At 34.1% G+C, this 17,888-nt stretch overlaps 1 protein-coding gene and 1 long non-coding RNA gene across 2 annotated transcripts; one reads left to right on the top strand and one right to left on the bottom strand.

Annotated features, from left to right (window-relative positions):
- Window positions 1-452: 452 nt before the first annotated feature.
- On the bottom strand, window positions 453-11,781 carry LOC138306941 (uncharacterized). Its single transcript, XR_011205933.1, has 3 exons — window positions 11,629-11,781; window positions 11,005-11,121; window positions 453-2,087 (listed from the first exon to the last, which is right to left on the bottom strand). It is a non-coding gene; the product is annotated as an uncharacterized lncRNA (long non-coding RNA).
- Window positions 7,718-17,381, top strand: LOC138306939 (uncharacterized). The gene is made up of 8 exons (XM_069247525.1): window positions 7,718-8,038; window positions 9,548-9,883; window positions 10,344-10,679; window positions 11,305-11,382; window positions 13,154-13,441; window positions 15,286-15,410; window positions 16,288-16,507; window positions 16,691-17,381. The coding sequence occupies exons 1-8, from the start codon at window positions 7,969-7,971 to the stop codon at window positions 16,774-16,776; spliced, it is 1,539 nt and encodes a 512-aa protein (XP_069103626.1). The 5' UTR covers window positions 7,718-7,968; the 3' UTR covers window positions 16,777-17,381.
- Window positions 17,382-17,888: the final 507 nt, after the last annotated feature.

Genomic DNA, 17,888 nt, shown 5'->3' with positions numbered 1-17,888 from the left:
TATTGTCTGGTATTTCAACAATAGATATGTTTAAATCGATTTCGATGGGTTAAGTAATTTTCGTTATGCTAGAATGTTAAATGAGCTTGAATGAGTTCTTCAGGTTTCTTTTCAATCTGGAACTAACTGACGAAACAAAGACTCACTGCAGCCATCAGAAAAGTTTCGATTATATCGAAGTGGTCTTTTTGCCTATAAGATATTTAGAAATTGAAATTAAACTTGATCACTGGATTAGTGAAATTTTCATTTATCATTTTCTGAAAAATTTGCGATTATATATTTCATAAAATAAGCAAGTAGGTAAAGCATTTTATAAAATAAGCAAGTAGGTAAAACATAAACACTTTTGAATTACAGTGTATACTTCTGTGAAGTTCGTTTTACAAGAAATTAATGAAGCTGCAGAATATATGATTACATCTTCTCTAAAATTAGCAAGTACGTATATGTAAATACTGAATTACAATTAAACGTTTGAATTTTCTACAATTTTGTCTTATCAAGTTTGTTGTTAAACTGTAATGCATGATTACCCATCTGTTGAACAATTTGGCACAGAATTCCGAGTATTAGCACCCTCTTCCTCCTTCTAAAATATTACAGCTAGTTTCAAGTGATTGCTTTTAAAGCCACAGGTGATTTACATCGCCAATGCTTGCTAAACGTATGGAGCTTTGAGTTTGCGGGAAATAGTCAAATTAAGGATCAAACACCAACTTTCCCCGTCAAAAGACTGAAAGTTCGGATTCCGAAAGAGAATCAAGACAAAATAGCATATATTGTTCTGTTTTTCTTAAAGGTTTATTGGCTTGTAAGATAGTTTGTTGCGGACATTTTCTCGTATTGTTTTGATGTGTTTTGTGTATTTTTTTAAGCCTGTTGTAGTTTTCACTTTGGCCGTCCGCCGTGCGTTACCTTTTCAAATTTTGAACTTCTTCTCAAGTTCGTTATTTTTCGGGCCAATGCTAAATCCTAAATGGCCGCTACAGCCGCAATCTTGAAAACACATTTTGAACTCAAGTTCTAACGGTGTGATTTGTCTGAAACTAGCATGAAATGTTCTGACATGGTCCCGACAAACTGTTGTTATTTTTGGGGTCGATCCGAAATCCAACATGGCCGCCACAGGCGCCATCTTGAAAACATATTTTGAACTGCTCAAGTTCTTCCATCGAGATATGGCTGAAACGTGCATTGAATGATACTGACATGGTCCCGACAAAGTGTTGTTACATCTCTGGTTGATCCCAAACCGAAGATGGCTACCATGACACTATATCGAATAAATTTCCTATATGATTATTGCCAAGGTAGTCAGATGACCGTTAAGACCCTTGGGCCTCTTGTTTGTTTTTAATGCCTGGCAGGTTAAGGCCCGTTAAGGGCAATTAGAAAGTGACTTGTCAAAATATTTATACCGAAACACACTCTGTCGATCAAATATAAAGATTTTCTATGGACCTGACACCACTCTCAATCACCAATGGCGAGTCATCTGTGCTCTGACTTAACACTCTTCTCACATAAATGATAACATTTTATTGCTTAAAAAACTAAGGTGATAAAGTGTCACCCTGTCGAACCCCTAGGCAAAACTAGACTTGGGATTGTAACAGTATGTTTGTCTTTAGTCGTAGTCTCCATTTAACTAGGTAATCTGTCTTCGTTTTTCAAATACAGTTTTTTGAAATGTATTTAATGATCCTAATAGATAATGGACATTGACTGAATTATGGATCTACAAAAAAGACTGTAAAATTAGATATTTATTATTTCATTTCAATATAGTGTATGGCTATTCACACAATATTTTGTTGATACAGATCTTAAAATTTAACACATCAAATCGTCAGGAATACTCTGACTATTCTAAATCGGCTTCGGCTGGCGCTCCGGGTATTCATCTCCAGCGTTCTCCTTCCAAGTCTCCTCCTGACCTTATTTTTCTCACGTGCCCTCTCCGAAATTCCGGACCTTTTACCATTTCAGACTGACGATGTCCCGGATTGTAAGCTACATTTCCTTCCGGCATCATCATCCAGCAAAGCAACAGAGGCAGTATAACAGCAGTCCACTTCATTTCTCTGAAATAATAGTAATAAAAAAAAACCACATCAGCATATACGAACTTCACTTTCCATCTCATCAGAATATATCGTACAATATATGCAAATCACAATCCAAAAATCTTTAAAATGCATGTTTGTCACAAAATAGTTATTTTCTTTTGAATAACAAATTTAGTACAGTAATTTCAGTAACTTAAAAAAACCCACCACAAATATCAATCCTTAGGCGTACAACACGATAATGATGTTAGTACATTGCATTGCATCAATTTCTGCCAGAGGTGAGACACCGCAATAAACACTGGGAGAAAGTGTACAGATGTTTTTTTTCTAGTTTTTTCAAGAAACGAGAGACGATTTAAAACTTCCGACTACGTAACTAAACAAAGTATATCACTATTTATTTCATTCTTAATTAGGTTAAGTCAAATAATTGTTATAATATAATATAACGATAGGAATAGTTTATCATAATTCGTTACGTTGTTGATTGCGTTTCGCCGCTTATTTCATCACGCTTCGTCCCGTTGATAATTGCGTTTCGTCCCGTAGTTCTTAATGTTTCATCAGGTATTTATGGCATTTCATGTCTTCCTATATAGCTGTTTTCCACACCATCTATTATGGCTCGTTCTTGTGTTTTTCCTTTGTTTTAATTCTCTCCTCACGGTTTTAGTGGGACCTTTTTAGCTAAAAGATATTGATAAAAGTCAACACACAGTATTAAAAGGAAAAAAAAATACTCACTTAGTTTATCCGGAGAGCTGGTATTCTCTTTATAAGTTAATCGTCAAAGTATTAAGACTTACGAATGTATCTTGCTTTTATAAATTAACATATGGGCTGGAGAAACGTCATTTCATTTCATTGGTGAATGATGCATGTGTTCTTGATTTGAATTCATGTCATATTTACAACACAATATTTTTTGACACTTTCATGTATTGCATATTTTTTCTTTTTTATTTTCGACAGATGTCGGTAATCTGATTTGTTCCGGCTTTGACTTTGACAGAGTGTGCCAGGTGATGATAACCTTGCATATTTTAAAGGGACATATTGTGTCATCGTGACATGCATGAGTTACTTCCCGTTATTTCACTTCGTCAGAAGATTTAGTAGCAAGGCAATGCATATTATATGGTCATAGATAAATAAGTAATACATATAGAGATAGAAAGAGATGATAGAGACTGTGGGGAGGAAGAAACTCAATTTTGATATATATATACAAATGTACAAAAGCCAAATTGGTTGAAACCCAACCCCTCCCTTATCGCATCCTTGATATCATTACATGACGTTATATCCACACCTCGATTATCTCATAGTTAAACTGAAGGCAGTTCAGGAGACCCAGGTAGTTTGGTCATTTGATGTGTATCAAAGGGGTTGTAAGTTGGTATCGCTCTCACTATAATCTTCAATGGAAGTCTTACTGGCCTGTGATCGGTTATTTTCTCCTGAACTGCCTCCAGTTTAATTCCTACTCAGAGTGGATATATAAAACGTCAGTGTTAGTAACCTCTGGAGTATATTAGTTACACACTTGTATCGGGCGTGGCGAAGCCGAGCCTGATACATGGTTTTTTTAGACCCAATATTTTTCCGTATTAGGTCACTAACAAACCGTGTAACGAATTTATCCCGTCGAAGCCCTGCAGGTAGGGCGTTAGAATTGTACCTGCTGCCCCTATTTCATAATCGTAAAAGGCGACTAAATTTAGGATCTTATCTTTTCTCTTCTTCCTAACTGACTTTATACTTCCTAATGCCTCTCTTGGCACCGCCTCACTTTTGGCCTTGAGTTGAGCGTTCGCCCCTGTGAGGAAGGCTCTGGGTTCTGTCCCCTGGCCGAGACACACCAAAGTCTATAAAAGTGGTAGTTTCTGCTCCTGCTTAGCGCTCAGCAAAAAGGGAGTGGGACGACTGGTTCGCCCGTTGTCAGTATAATGTGACCGGGTGGGGTGTGGTGCTTAGTGTCTTCGGCGGCATGCTCCAGTGATATAGCACTATAAAAAGGGCAAAAGTTCCGCTATACAAGAAGACACAACATGAATATACCGCAGTCTCCCGAAACACGCACCTCGCACAACATGCACGCAACACACCGCATACATGGAAGGCCGTCCTTACATGACCATAGCTGTTAATAGGACGTTAATTAATCAAACAAACAAACAAAATCGAAGACCCTTTCAACGTAGTAACTGCAAAATGCATTATGTACTGAGTATGGAAACCAAAACTACTCAAAACAATTTTCACCTCATTGGAGACCCGAATGCGTTGTCATGGTCCATTTCTATTAGATAATCCTAAATAAGTGTAGCCGATTTCGGTTTGGTTTGAAAGTGGTCATCAGCGCTATCATACAAACATTTTGTCTCCATCTCGTTGAGTGCCGTCGTCGCGAAGCGTTACTTGACCGCCATCTTGTTGCTAATGACGTTAGGGGCAAAGAACGATAACTCTGTCGTCCTAACCTGATATGATTTCTACTAACCTGATACGACTATATATTGGATATCACGTGACGTCATTTAACGAATAGGAATACAAGATTCTTGTCTGAGGCGGGATAATAGAGGATGCAATTATCCCCACGGACCCTTACCTATCACCACTTCACACTCATCGATGTAATTTCATACATTCTGTCAATGTATGCAAATTACTAATAACACCACGTGTCAGAACATGGAATGATATGAATGAATTTAGTGACAAGTGGGCATGCGTTTTGCTATTGTTATTCAATTTGAAATATAGGTTAACGTTATATTAGTCTATTAGCGTATAAGTACATAACATGTTTTTTTTCTCGCATTTTCATTGGCTCTGTCCCCGGCACTAACTAGCGATAGCCCCGGGACTATGGTTTCCCGCGGGACTATGATTTGGCGCGCTTTTTGTTACGTACAAATGTACGTCATATTGACGAAAATAGTGAAAAAAATTGAGTTAGCAATGAAATATGCAGTGAGTATTATCGAAGATATCTGCCTGGAAACATGTATAGACGATTTCGACCAATACAATTCTACTATAACGTTAGACGTGGCCGCACCCGTTTAAATAAATTGTTGGTCGTCATAATTGCTTGTCTATCATTTATTTATTTTCTTCAGTTCGTTATGTACTAAAAACCATTATTACCTTCTTTTGAGGGCACTATGGTCTTATAGTGTTGTCTTAGATCTTATGATAGCATAGATGGCTCGGGTACTGTACATGTATGTCATATCTCGACAACACTAAAAGATCATAGTGCCCTCAAGAGAAGGCAATAATATATAAATGCAATATACTATTACCGTTGTGCTTATCCTATATGTATATACTTTCCGTATTCATTGCCCAAATCAGCGTAGATGATGTATATGAATGGACTATGTAGGTGATTTACATGAATGAACTATGTAGGTCAATACAGGTAAGGCTAATTACTGGAACACACAGGTGGTACAAGGTATAGACAACCATCCTGGTCTTTATATATCCTAATATAGTCAAACCTCAGAACTTTCGAAAACCATGGTTGTCTTATATCGTACATATACGTCACTTACATGTATATGGCTCTATTTCATCATTATATCGTACACGTCATTACATGACCATAGCTGTTAATAGGACGTTAATTAATCAAACAAACTATCAGTATATAATATAATAATTTAATTTCATATGTTACACTAATTTCTATTGGTTAGATCTTGAGGTTATTTTTCCATAGACCGAAAGCATTGTACGTCAAGTATTATGACGTCACATATACAAAACGGTTTCGCGGGGAATTTTAAAAGCGGCACAGTGATTGGCTAAACTGAATTATTGGACAAGATATCACTGCGCCACAACTCAATTTGTTTTATTGTAAAAGTAAGTAAAATCAGATAAATTTATGCCTAATTAGTAACCGAGTGAGTTATGTGAATTAAATCATAAGCATTATTCTCAATATTGAGAATAATGCTTAAATATCTTCACTGTATGTTTCTAGGATAATATTATTTGGTGAGACAAGTCGTAATTATATGATAAGACATTAATGTTATATGATGGGATACGATCACTATTATATAATGAAATATTGCAATTATATGACAGGATATTGATGTCATATGATGGAATGTAATTACGGTGTGATAGAATGCCGTCATTGTACATGTATGATGAAGTTCTGTCATAATATGTTGTGATACTGTCATAATATGATATGATACTGTCATAATATGATGTGATACTGTCATAATATGATATGATACTGTCATAATATGATGTAATACTGTCATTATATGATGTGATACTGTCATAATAGGATGTAATACTGTCATAATATGATGTGATACTGTCATAATATGATGTGATACTGTCATAATATGATGTGATACTGTCATAATATATGTGAGGACTGTCATAATAGGATGTAATACTGTCATAATATGATGTGATACTGTCATAATAGATGTGATACTGTCATAATATGATGTGATACTGTCATAATATGATGTGATACTGTCATAATATGATGTGATACTGTCATAATATGATTTGATACTGTCATAATATGATGTAATACTGTCATAATATGATGTGATACCGTCATAATATGATGGGATACTGTCATTGTATTTTAAGAATTCAAAATACCTTTTGTTGTGATATTGTGTGTTTTATTTAACTGGGTAGTCAGTCAATCATCTTGTTTTCTATAGCAGGGCCCAACTTCACGAAAATCCCTTAACTTTAAATTTGCCACAGGAAAACATTACAAAGTTGAAGGAGAACTCCGTTACTTCAGATGTCTTAATTCATTCTGAAATTCGTTCCTACGGTCAATTTTTAGTTAAGGAATTCCTTAACGTCAAGGAATGTTTGTGAAACTGGGCTTTGGTAAGATAGGATATATCTTTTAAAGTTCCATGCCTTTAAAACACAACAAACATCAGATCAAATAACGATAACATATCAAAATGGCAGCCTTGAATTATACTTACGAAACACTTTTTACGAACCATCTAAAAATATAAAAGGCTGTTCGCGAGTTATAGCGAGGAATAGACCACAAGTGTGCGTGACGGGAGTGTATGTTTACCATGTGTGTATAAGTGCATGTGGTACAGGAGTGTGTGTTTACCATGTGTGTATAAGTGCATGTGACATAGGAGTGTGTGCTTACCGTGAGTGTATAAGTGTGTAATCTTTGAGATGGACAGATAATAACAGACTGTGTTATTTGTTTATCAACACGCTTCTTGAGATAACATTTCTAACTTCACTTAAACAATTTTTTATTCATATATCGATATTTGTACATTCTGTTACAAAACATATAGATTAGAAAACAAACTCAAAGCTTGTATAAAGTCCTTTCCCAAACTTCATTTTAGTGTAAGCAATATCGATATCGCTTAGTATCAAACATTGTGTAAAGGCTATCCCGGACGACCGGGTTAGTTCTCCAATCGCTAGTCCACTTCCTGGAGATTACAACACTATAAAATGATAGGCATACTGTTTTTTTTTTCATCTGGAAGGTATCGGTAGGCCAGAGAATTATACTTGATGGCGAATCGAAACCTTTGAAAATAGAAAACAAAAACCGAAACTGTTCCGAAATAATAGCATTTATATCTTATTGCATACTGATAATTTGGATGAATTCATTAAAAACAAAGACATTGTTTACTCATCTTTCAAAATTAATTTTTGATTTAATTTTGTATATTTTAATCAGCAACATAGCTAAATGACAAAGTTTTAATATAAGCTGAAGATGGGATGGGCAAATTATTTCCTGATATAAGGGACATTGAAATGCTTCCTGTCGACATAAAATGAAGAAAAATGTCCGGAAGATTGTCACTTGGTATGAACGTAACACTCCACCATGGAAACATTACAAATCATCTCCTGTGTCCTTGTGTTCAGCCGATTAGCCAGCGCTATCTATGTCACAGGTAAGTTTAAATGCACTGTTGAAATTTATACTAGCAAGTACCCTATCGATTTCAGACTGCTGGTTTCTAATATATATAAATGCACCACGTTATCAAAGCTATTACCTCACATTAAGCAGCTTAAAAACTTCAAATGTCTTGCACTCTAAACTTGATGTTTCTGAGACAGGTATATTTGGCCGTTATATCCATGTTTCTAAATAATATACTGTTAAAACCATTACCTTAAATTCAAACAGAAAGTAATTCAATATGAAAATATTAGCCCAAAATCTGCAAATGTCTTATTTATCTCTCGAATTTTATCATAATACTTCAGTAAGTATTCGATAGGTATTGAACTACAATGAAATGCATAACGTTTCACTGGATCAAGGTATTCCGAGGCTCCTCTTTTTGTTTTCGATACATTATATACAGTGTAATATAATTTTTTCTTTGTTTAGAAATGCTCGTTATTTTCGTAGTCGGTATGCAAACCATGAATATACATAAAAAAGAACGATATCTTATACAAAATGATATCGTTGTTTCAACGCATAAACTCGAATATTTGTATTCATGAAAATCTGAAAACCGTGAAAGAGAGTGCACACGAATAATTCATGTTATGTACAATATGTTCTCCTTTGATAATGCGCGCTATGTTTGACGCACACAAAAGTGTTATTGATATAGGGAAGTAAGTTATTTGCTCAACGCTATGTCTGTATACACCTGTCAAGAGTTTAAGAATAGCGGGGTCATTATAACAATGCATAGATATTGTCAGAACATTTCTCGTTACTGTTTCGCATAACTCACCGCCGAAAGAGCACAAACGATACTCATCATTTGAACAATAATTAGTTTTTAATAGTGTATTTTATAAGTAAGTAACTTTTGTATCTGCAGAAAGATACTAATTCGTCTGCTCCTGTTTTGATAGAGAAAAAGGACGATTTAACACTAGTGTAGCAACATTAATCGATCATACGAATTTCCATATACACAATTAAAGTGAAAAGTCGGGCAAGGATGGCTAAAGTCGGTAAAAATGGTGTGAATGTATCCAGTACAATTTCTTATGAAATGGAAAAAATAAAATCTCTCGCCAAAATCTGTCTGCGTACGAAGAAATTAATTTAAAGTATAGGAATCCTAATTCGTCCTCCCGGCTGACTATGTCCGTGGTTACATTTACACGCAGCCTCGCTTTCAATACTTTCAACTTTCCTTTACTTTAATGGTCAGAACTGGGAAACGTAAGCAGAACTTGGCCGTCGTATTAATATGTGAGAACTTTTGGAAGGCCAATGAACGCATTTAGACTGGTTTTCTTTGCCCGACTATTCACTTTAAATATTGTTATATAATGAAGTTTCAATTTTTGATAGGATATAAAATATTTTTGCATGAAGTCGATTTTATCTATTTAACTAAGATATATGATAAAAAGATACATGAAACATACCTTATTGAAACGACGAAAATAATTTAATCATTTTTTAACCATTTGATCTTGCATAGGTACTGATCCTCGAGCTGAAAACTTTGTCAGTAGATGTGTGACACGACACGCTGACTACATGAACATCACCTGTCCGCACCATTACGTGATGCTGACACCTAAAGTCCTAGCTGGTCACTCTGATAGCGGCACGTGTGTATATAACAAAAATGACTGTTTGGGAACGTCTTTGTTATTGTCCAAAGAGAGCCAGGCATGCGCAAACCAGGAGTCTTGTAGCATCCGGTTACGAAGAGTTCTAGAGAGACTCACCCCTTTGCCTGGACATAGAAAGGCCTGTAAAGGAAAACCCTTGACCTATGTTTCTGTAAAACTTCCTTTATGCGTTCCAAAAGGTATGTATTATCGTTATACATATTAATAATAGCATATAACATATTAGTCGCATTTAATACAAGAGCTATACTGGTTTGATAAAATTAAAAAAAAATTAAAACTGTTTATTGAAGCCAATATTCAATAACAAATTCACTGAAGTGTAAACAACTTTCTTTCGCGGCTACTAAATTTTTCGATTCCTGTTTTAAAACATTTCCGCTGAGATTAAGTTTAACAGGTTCAAAATTGAATAGAAATATCTTTAAATTTCATTTTGCAAGAATTGTGGAATAAATAAATTCGCGGAGATAAACTTTCGTGAATTTACCTTGATTGCGAAATTCGTAAAAAAAATAGTACGCAAAAGATAGTTGGTTGATAGTATTAACAGTAAACTGTAACTGTGATGTAAAATTTACATCCCGGAACGTTACACCAAACCCACAGGTTCTTAACAGCTCTTTACTAATATTGTAGATTCCTTCCACGCCATGTGTCTAGGAGGCAAAGCTTTACCAATTGTTTCCAGAAGTGGAATTATCGATAGTTCCTATATCCAAGCTCATAACTCCCGCTGCACTAGACGGTTCGGGAACACAGCCGAAAAAGTTCGATTAACCCTAACCTTTTTGGACATACACGTAACAAATAATAACCGACCAAAGATTGTGTGGACATCGGATACTGGGAAGCTTAGGAAACGGACATTTAAAAAGCAGTCTGTTTTCTCCGAAACTGGTTCCAAATTTGAAATAGAATGGCGTCCAAAGAGCAAAGAGTTACCAGATCAAGGTTTCGTGGCATCATATGATGGTAGGTGCTGTGTGGGTAAAGTGATAACATGGATGCAATATAATTGGCTTGATTAATTTTACATTAACCATAACTATGAAAACTATGAAGAATGTAAGCATGCGATTGTAATTGTAACTGATGTTTTATTTGTATGTGTTAACTTATAGATAAACATTCCAACTTCCAGACGTTACAATATACGACCACTTACAATCTCGCCCCTAGAACACACCATTGCAAAACTAAAGACAATTCAGGAGAAAAACAGATCAATCACGTGCGTGTAGAGTTACTTTGAAGATGTACAGAGAAGGACGCTCAACTTTAAAGTCATAAAACGTACCGTTATTCGATTCTTTTCATAAACATCAAACTGTCTGCTCATCCGATGTCGCACCAAAGCCTTCAGTTATGCTATGGTATATTCCAGGGGTGTAGAGATTGTAAGCGATCATAACCCCTGGAAATCGAGGATGAAAAAGAATACAAAATTAGTAACGTTATCATCAAAATGTAATTTATAATTGTGGCCAAATATGCATTAACTACTTTATCTACTATTTTCATTGATTCATATACAATATATTGTATGTTTAAAATGAAATTCCAAACAAGAAGTTTTAATGAAATATTCATTTTTCAGTGAAACTGATTGGAGAAAATCAATTACGTCTAGCCAATGACCAACCTCGGAATGTCCCAGTACAAACACCTGTTCATGGTGAGTTCATATTTCGTATCTTACTCTTTGTTTTCCAATATAAGATTAAGAAGCTTTCGTAATAGGCTATAAAATAATGCGATATTATTTCCTTGTGTTATATTGGTATGCAAAAGCCTATATGAACACCCAAGTACTTTATACCCCGAACTAATGGTGGTTACCATTGGGGTTCATTGAGTAACAAGGAAGACTTTCAGTATAATACACATATATACAGCGAAAGGAAGTATCGAACATTCTTACCTTGATATCGAGGGAAATATCTTATCGAGTCAAATTTAAATTCCAACACCTCCCACATTGAAGCTAAGATGACGCCGGAAAGAGAAACAAGGATATGAGACTTATATAAGCGGAAGTAAATACCTAGAAATACCCAGTGAGCAACGTATTAAATCCCGGAAGCAATGAATGACATGTTTGCTGAGAAAAAAAAGACAAATATTTACCTGCTTCTCAAGTAAAACGTTTTAAGGTAGATAAATATGTGGTACTAGTAGAAGTTTCAGTTTTCCTTCCGGTCGTGTAAGCTGACACCTCTAAATAATCTTCATTTCACTTATCGTATACGGTATCAGTGGTTGAGATGGTTATCTCATTGATTGTAGCAGTTGTTATTTTTAATAATATCAAATGTTACTATGGTAAGTAACTAATAATTTCCATCTCATACATTCTGACACGTATAGTGGTTCTGGATAGGTCCGATTGCCGGCCGACTACCAGGTATCTCAATTGGTAGAGTACCTTAGCTAGTGTTCGGAGACTCCCGGGTTCAAATCCCAGTCTGGCAGTGCATTTTGCCGCTTCTACATATGCTACCGACGTTCAATAATTAATAAAATAATATACAAGGCACTTCTGCCAAACTAAATATCATTATTTGGATGACCAAACGGAACATCTAAAATTAAATAACAACATTTTGTATCAAATTTATCCAATTTTTTAGATATATAATCGATGAGATCTTTTTAAAAAATAACGGATTACCGAATATTGACAAGACATTATACAACTTCATTGGAAAAGACCAATCTGTTAGTTAAATAGAAGAAATGAAGTAGAGATACAAAAATCGAAGAATATAAATAATTTTCAACGGCACTATCGCTGGGAAACATTGTATGTTAGTGTAAGGGAAGTAACTCTTACTTAAATGTTAAGTGTTCAGTCCACGTAACTAAAACGCTAATACATGTAATATTTAAACATAAATCGTTCGTGGCAAAGTCTAGTTTGTAACACATTAACGTCTATTGAACGTTTAACTTTTTTTTATATATTACGGAGATATTACACAAACATCTGACTGTGCTCTATATAATACAACAAGATTTTGTGTTATGTCTCTATAACATAACATGTGTATTCATGTTAATTCTTATACTGATATTACCTATATTTGCACCTGCATTTTCACTTATTGATAAAAAAATTATCTTTGAAATACTTGCTACTGTACCAAGCAATCAAAAGAGACGGTTTAAAAGGTGACATCTTTTTACGTTATGGGTTAATATCATATTTATTTTAACCAATCAAAATGATAGTACAACCAAGTTTAAATTATAAAATTACAAGTATGCCCGGTTTCGTATTTGCTTATACTAATCGTTCGCTTAAAGAAAATTAAATCCTAAACAAAACATGAACCAAAAATTCCCAATTCTATTGAAAAATACACAGTTTTAACAGTGAGTTTGGAAAGTCTTCATTACATTAAAATATAATTCATGCTTAAAATATTTCTACATATTATTTTCAGCTACACTTCAAAACGAAATGATTAGGACAAAGCCGAGCCAGATAACGATGTCATGTCCCCAGGGTGGGGTTATATATGCCCCTGATGTAAATCTAACCAGCAGTAGTCAGCCCGGCTGTACGGGACTTTCCCCACATTTACTGGTGCAGCGAAATGAATGCTACTGGCGGAGAAACTGTACAATGAATTGGAACGGTCCAGCATTTTTCACCATGACCTCGTCGCCTCGGTGTTTCGGTCGAACTGGCGATCATCTTAGAAGTGGTGGCCATCAATGTATAACAGAAGGTACACAAAGTTCTGATATAATATCATATATTTATTAATTATTAATCAAGTTATTTTCGCGCGCGATAAAATTCGCGTATTTTGCGCGATACAAAAAAACCCCGTGAAATTAAACCACCGCGAAAAATGTTTCAAATACTGGTAAAGTAGAACTGGAGAAGTCAAAAATCGCGAAAAGGAATCTCCGCGAAAAGTGTTTCAAATACAGGTAAAAAAGAACTGGAGAAGTCAAAATTCGCGAAAAGGAATCGCCGCGAAAATCGTTTCAAATACAGGTAAAGTAGAACCAGATAAGTCAAAAAATCGCGGAAATGAATTTCCGCGAAAAAATGTTTCAAATACTGGTAAAATAAAACAAGAGAAATCAAAATCGCCAAAAGGAATGAATCGCTGTGAAAAAGTTTTAAGGTATGATAACGCGAAATGAAGTTGCGCGAAAATAAGTTTGCTTACAGTATTCGAACAAATAAATAATATTTTAGCCATTAACTCCATTACTAAAACAGAAATTTGAATTAGTTAATCAAGTTGATGTATTCAATAATATCTAGAGTTGAATTATTTTTATACGACGTTTTAAACTCCCAAGTTTCTGATGGTTTTGTAGATAATTACTATTTCCTTTATTTCCTCCAATAATATAAGATTTTACTACAGAAATGGACAAAGAATGAAACAGTAGTCACTCTCACGCACAATTGTTACATATACATAATCAGTTACATTGATGACATTATCAGTAAAAGAGACAATCTATTCAACACGACATCCTTATGTCACTCTTTGCCTAGTAGAAAGTATAATACATAATATATCAGAAGATAGATATGTTAATTGATGTTAAATGGCTACTTAACGCAAATCATGAAACAGTTATGTTCTTACTTTACAAATCGAATGAAGTCACTTCTAATATAAAATCTCAATTGTATACTTTTTTAACTTGCATTGTCTGCTATAAGCTAAGGGACCAAGTCAGAACCAGAATTATATTAATGATTAGAATTGTTTCGTGATATTGGAGCTAGACTTTAAAACTTAAGTGTCTGTGTGGGGTAGATATTCTACCGTGAGTAAAGATAGTATCTTACATCTAATTCCCCGTCCGTGATAGACTCTGTATAAAATGATATGTCACGTTCTTCTATACTAACTGATCCTGGAAATAGAAGCATATACTTGTTGGACAATTATAAAGTATGTAGCTACACATATAGATAGTAAATACAATTACTACATCTAATTTGTAATGACAAAACTATGGGTATCAATTTAATGTACAGCGTTACAACGTATCACTACTATAGTTGCTAATAAATAAATAATTTAGTCAATTGATAAACCATGAATTAATTAACGTAAATGTCATATATAGTCTATTGTGATGTACAGAAAGTACTTACAGTTTTCTTATAAAATATCATATTTCTTTTGTTTGAACAAACAAACAATATTTTAGTTATAACAACTACACAAGATGAATTAATTAATCAAGTTTGTATTCAGTTTGAGTTTTTTAACGTATTTTTCAAACGTATTTTATTGTTAAAAAACACATACAATAGGATTGGGCACAAGTTATCACAACTTATAAAAACCTTCTCCAAACAACAATGACATATAAATAAATACAAATTGATTTAAATGTAAGATAATAATAATAAATATATATTTTTTAGAGAGAGAGGGGAGTGGGAGTGGAGAGAGGGAGGGAAAGAGAGAGCGCATTACAATTGTATTATGGATGGGCAAAAAATATATATATAATATTTTATTCAATAATGTCTAGAGATGAATTATTATCATACGTAGTTTCAACTTTATGATTTTCTATCACATTTCAGATAACATTATTAATATGTGCGACACCAGTCCGCCAAGACGATTAAAGTCAGCCATGGTCCGAAGCCACGAGAAATACCCCTGGCATTATCCGAGAGAAAACAAGAAATGCCGACTACGAGTGAAAGTAAATATAATTATTCCAATATCATTTAAGTGTTCTAAAACTCTGGTTCATTAGTATAATCCCCCCTAGATTTATATGTTATAAAATCAGCTAAATTATTAAGATACATGTATTACGTATTGTTATGAGGAATATACCTTACTTCTGTCTCTATCTTGAGAGTTAACGCTATATTTAATCTTAAGATGTGTATCATACAAGTCGAAAGTTGCCAAAACATTGGCGCGGCCTTCACCTCTTGTGCACCGCATGTTTCCAGACATCTAGGTTAACTTCTACCGTAGATAACAATATCGGTGAGAAGCGTCTGGTGGGAAGAAATATCCAATGTTTGAATGTGGTAGTGTGCTCTGTTTCGTTGTATTACGTCCTATAATAGCTGGGGTCAATAGGTATATGTCAATTTCAAGAGGTAGATGAATTCCGGGGTACTTGAAGAAAGAAACACTGATTGGTAATTGTCAACTATGTGGGAGACTGTTACATGTGTATGTGATTCTGAACACGTGATCGTGAAGGTCCTACATCTTTGTGCCATTCTGTATCAGAACTCAGATGATCGTTATATTTTAAGTGATTCTACTGAAACACAATTATTATTAAATATTGAAATAAGTTATTGTTTTCGTAATAGATTTATGAATGCTATATTTATCTACTGAGACAATTCTAGTATTAGTATATTGATATAGTTAGTTATCACATTTGTAGGAGTATCGTCTGATATTGTTGATAACGGATTGAATTTTATATTCGAGAGGCTTTTATTTAAGTTTACCAACTTGTGCCCAATAATTCGCATTAATAAAATACAAATGTATGTTTAAAAAAACTACTGAGATAAGATAATACATGTTTATTTTTTGTTTGTTTATAGATAGGAGGCCGTCAATTGAAACTGAAAGTAGACTATGTGGATATCGATGACGAGAAGGACAGCCTCGTTATCAAACATTTCAGGGGTAAAAATGGAAAGGTCATCTTCAGTGGAAATGGGGAGAAGTTTGTAACAGTTCTAAAAGGAGGTTCTTTGGAAATCGTGATGTCAATTAAACAGCGAACGAAGTCGGGATCCGGATTTGTACTTCATTATGAACGTAAGCCATCTAAGTGTTGTTTTAAAATTACACTTTCTTTTCACTGCCAAACGTATTTCATGCGGATTAAAACTGTCTACTTAAGAGATGAATTTTAAACAAAATTGTTTTCAAAAACAATAATTTTTTGGAAAATGATTCATATTTCATCTCACTTTAACTTTGTTTATGATCATTTTTCAGGTTTGCCAAGAAAGTCGAAAGGCAGACGTAGAAAAGGCAAAAAACGACATCCGAAAGCTATATCGAAATCCCGACACAGGATGTGAAAAAACCGAATTTGATAAAAATCTGAAAAGCAAATTTAAATACAATTAACTTCCGCAGATTTTTGTAACTTTGAATAGCCATTTTTTAATGAAAACAAACACGAAGAGAAATAAATTATTTTTTGGGTGTTAAGATGTTTCAATTTTTAAAACATACATTGTCTTCATTTTTATAAATTAATTTTCATATGTAATTGTGTGCATAAAGGGCATGTTACCAACACTACTATAATAATTTCCCTAATACGAGGTATGGGTCAAAGAAGACGGCATGTTCCGGATAACACATGGTCCCTAAACACGTACGTTATGTATATCTGTAGTACAAGTATGTTGTAATATTAGTAACACTAGACATATTATGATTCATATCCAGTTATCATTCAGATTTCAACCACAAAGGTCGAGAATTGACTACAATAAATACGAGTACGAGTATACACAAGCACACTAGATGTTAAAATGTTGTGTAATATTAATTCATTTTTTGTTTCAAATACGATGATCAGTTTTGATAGTTGTATTTTTAAACTATTTTATATGGATGACAATGAAGAATCGCATTACTCGATTATAAGTGTTTTATATATGTATATATATAATTAGGAGACATTTTTACCATATATAACAAAATTTCAATTACCTGAGATTTTGTTTTAGAAATATTGTAACAATTTATATTATTGTGTTTCTGTACAATACTCTTAATAAAGTACAACATCTATATGTATTTAAATGTTTGTTTTCTTTAAATACTGGCATTTATTTATCATATAATCCTTGATACTCCAGGGGTTACTACCACTATCGTTATATCCACCCATGGTTTATGTCATAGTAAAATAGAAGACAGTTCAGTTGAAAAAAAACCCTGAACAATCACAGGCTTGTATAGATTTTAAAGATTGCAGAGATTTTACACCCAAAATTTAAACCACACATTCAACCATAGTGTACCGTTTTTTAATTCCGTTGCTGTATATCAAAGTACCAAACTAACTGCTGATATGTTGTCTCAGACAGAACCTTCAGTTTTACTATGACTTAAAACAGGAGTGGATGTAATACCAGTTATGTTGATCAATGTAATACCGTGTAATCTGCCTAATATC

This window comes from Argopecten irradians, chromosome 14 (genome assembly GCF_041381155.1).
Source record: "Argopecten irradians isolate NY chromosome 14, Ai_NY, whole genome shotgun sequence".
Taxonomy (NCBI): domain Eukaryota; kingdom Metazoa; phylum Mollusca; class Bivalvia; order Pectinida; family Pectinidae; genus Argopecten; species Argopecten irradians.
The sequence above is the reverse complement of the archived record's forward strand: the minus strand, read 5'-3'. Positions and strand labels throughout refer to the sequence as shown.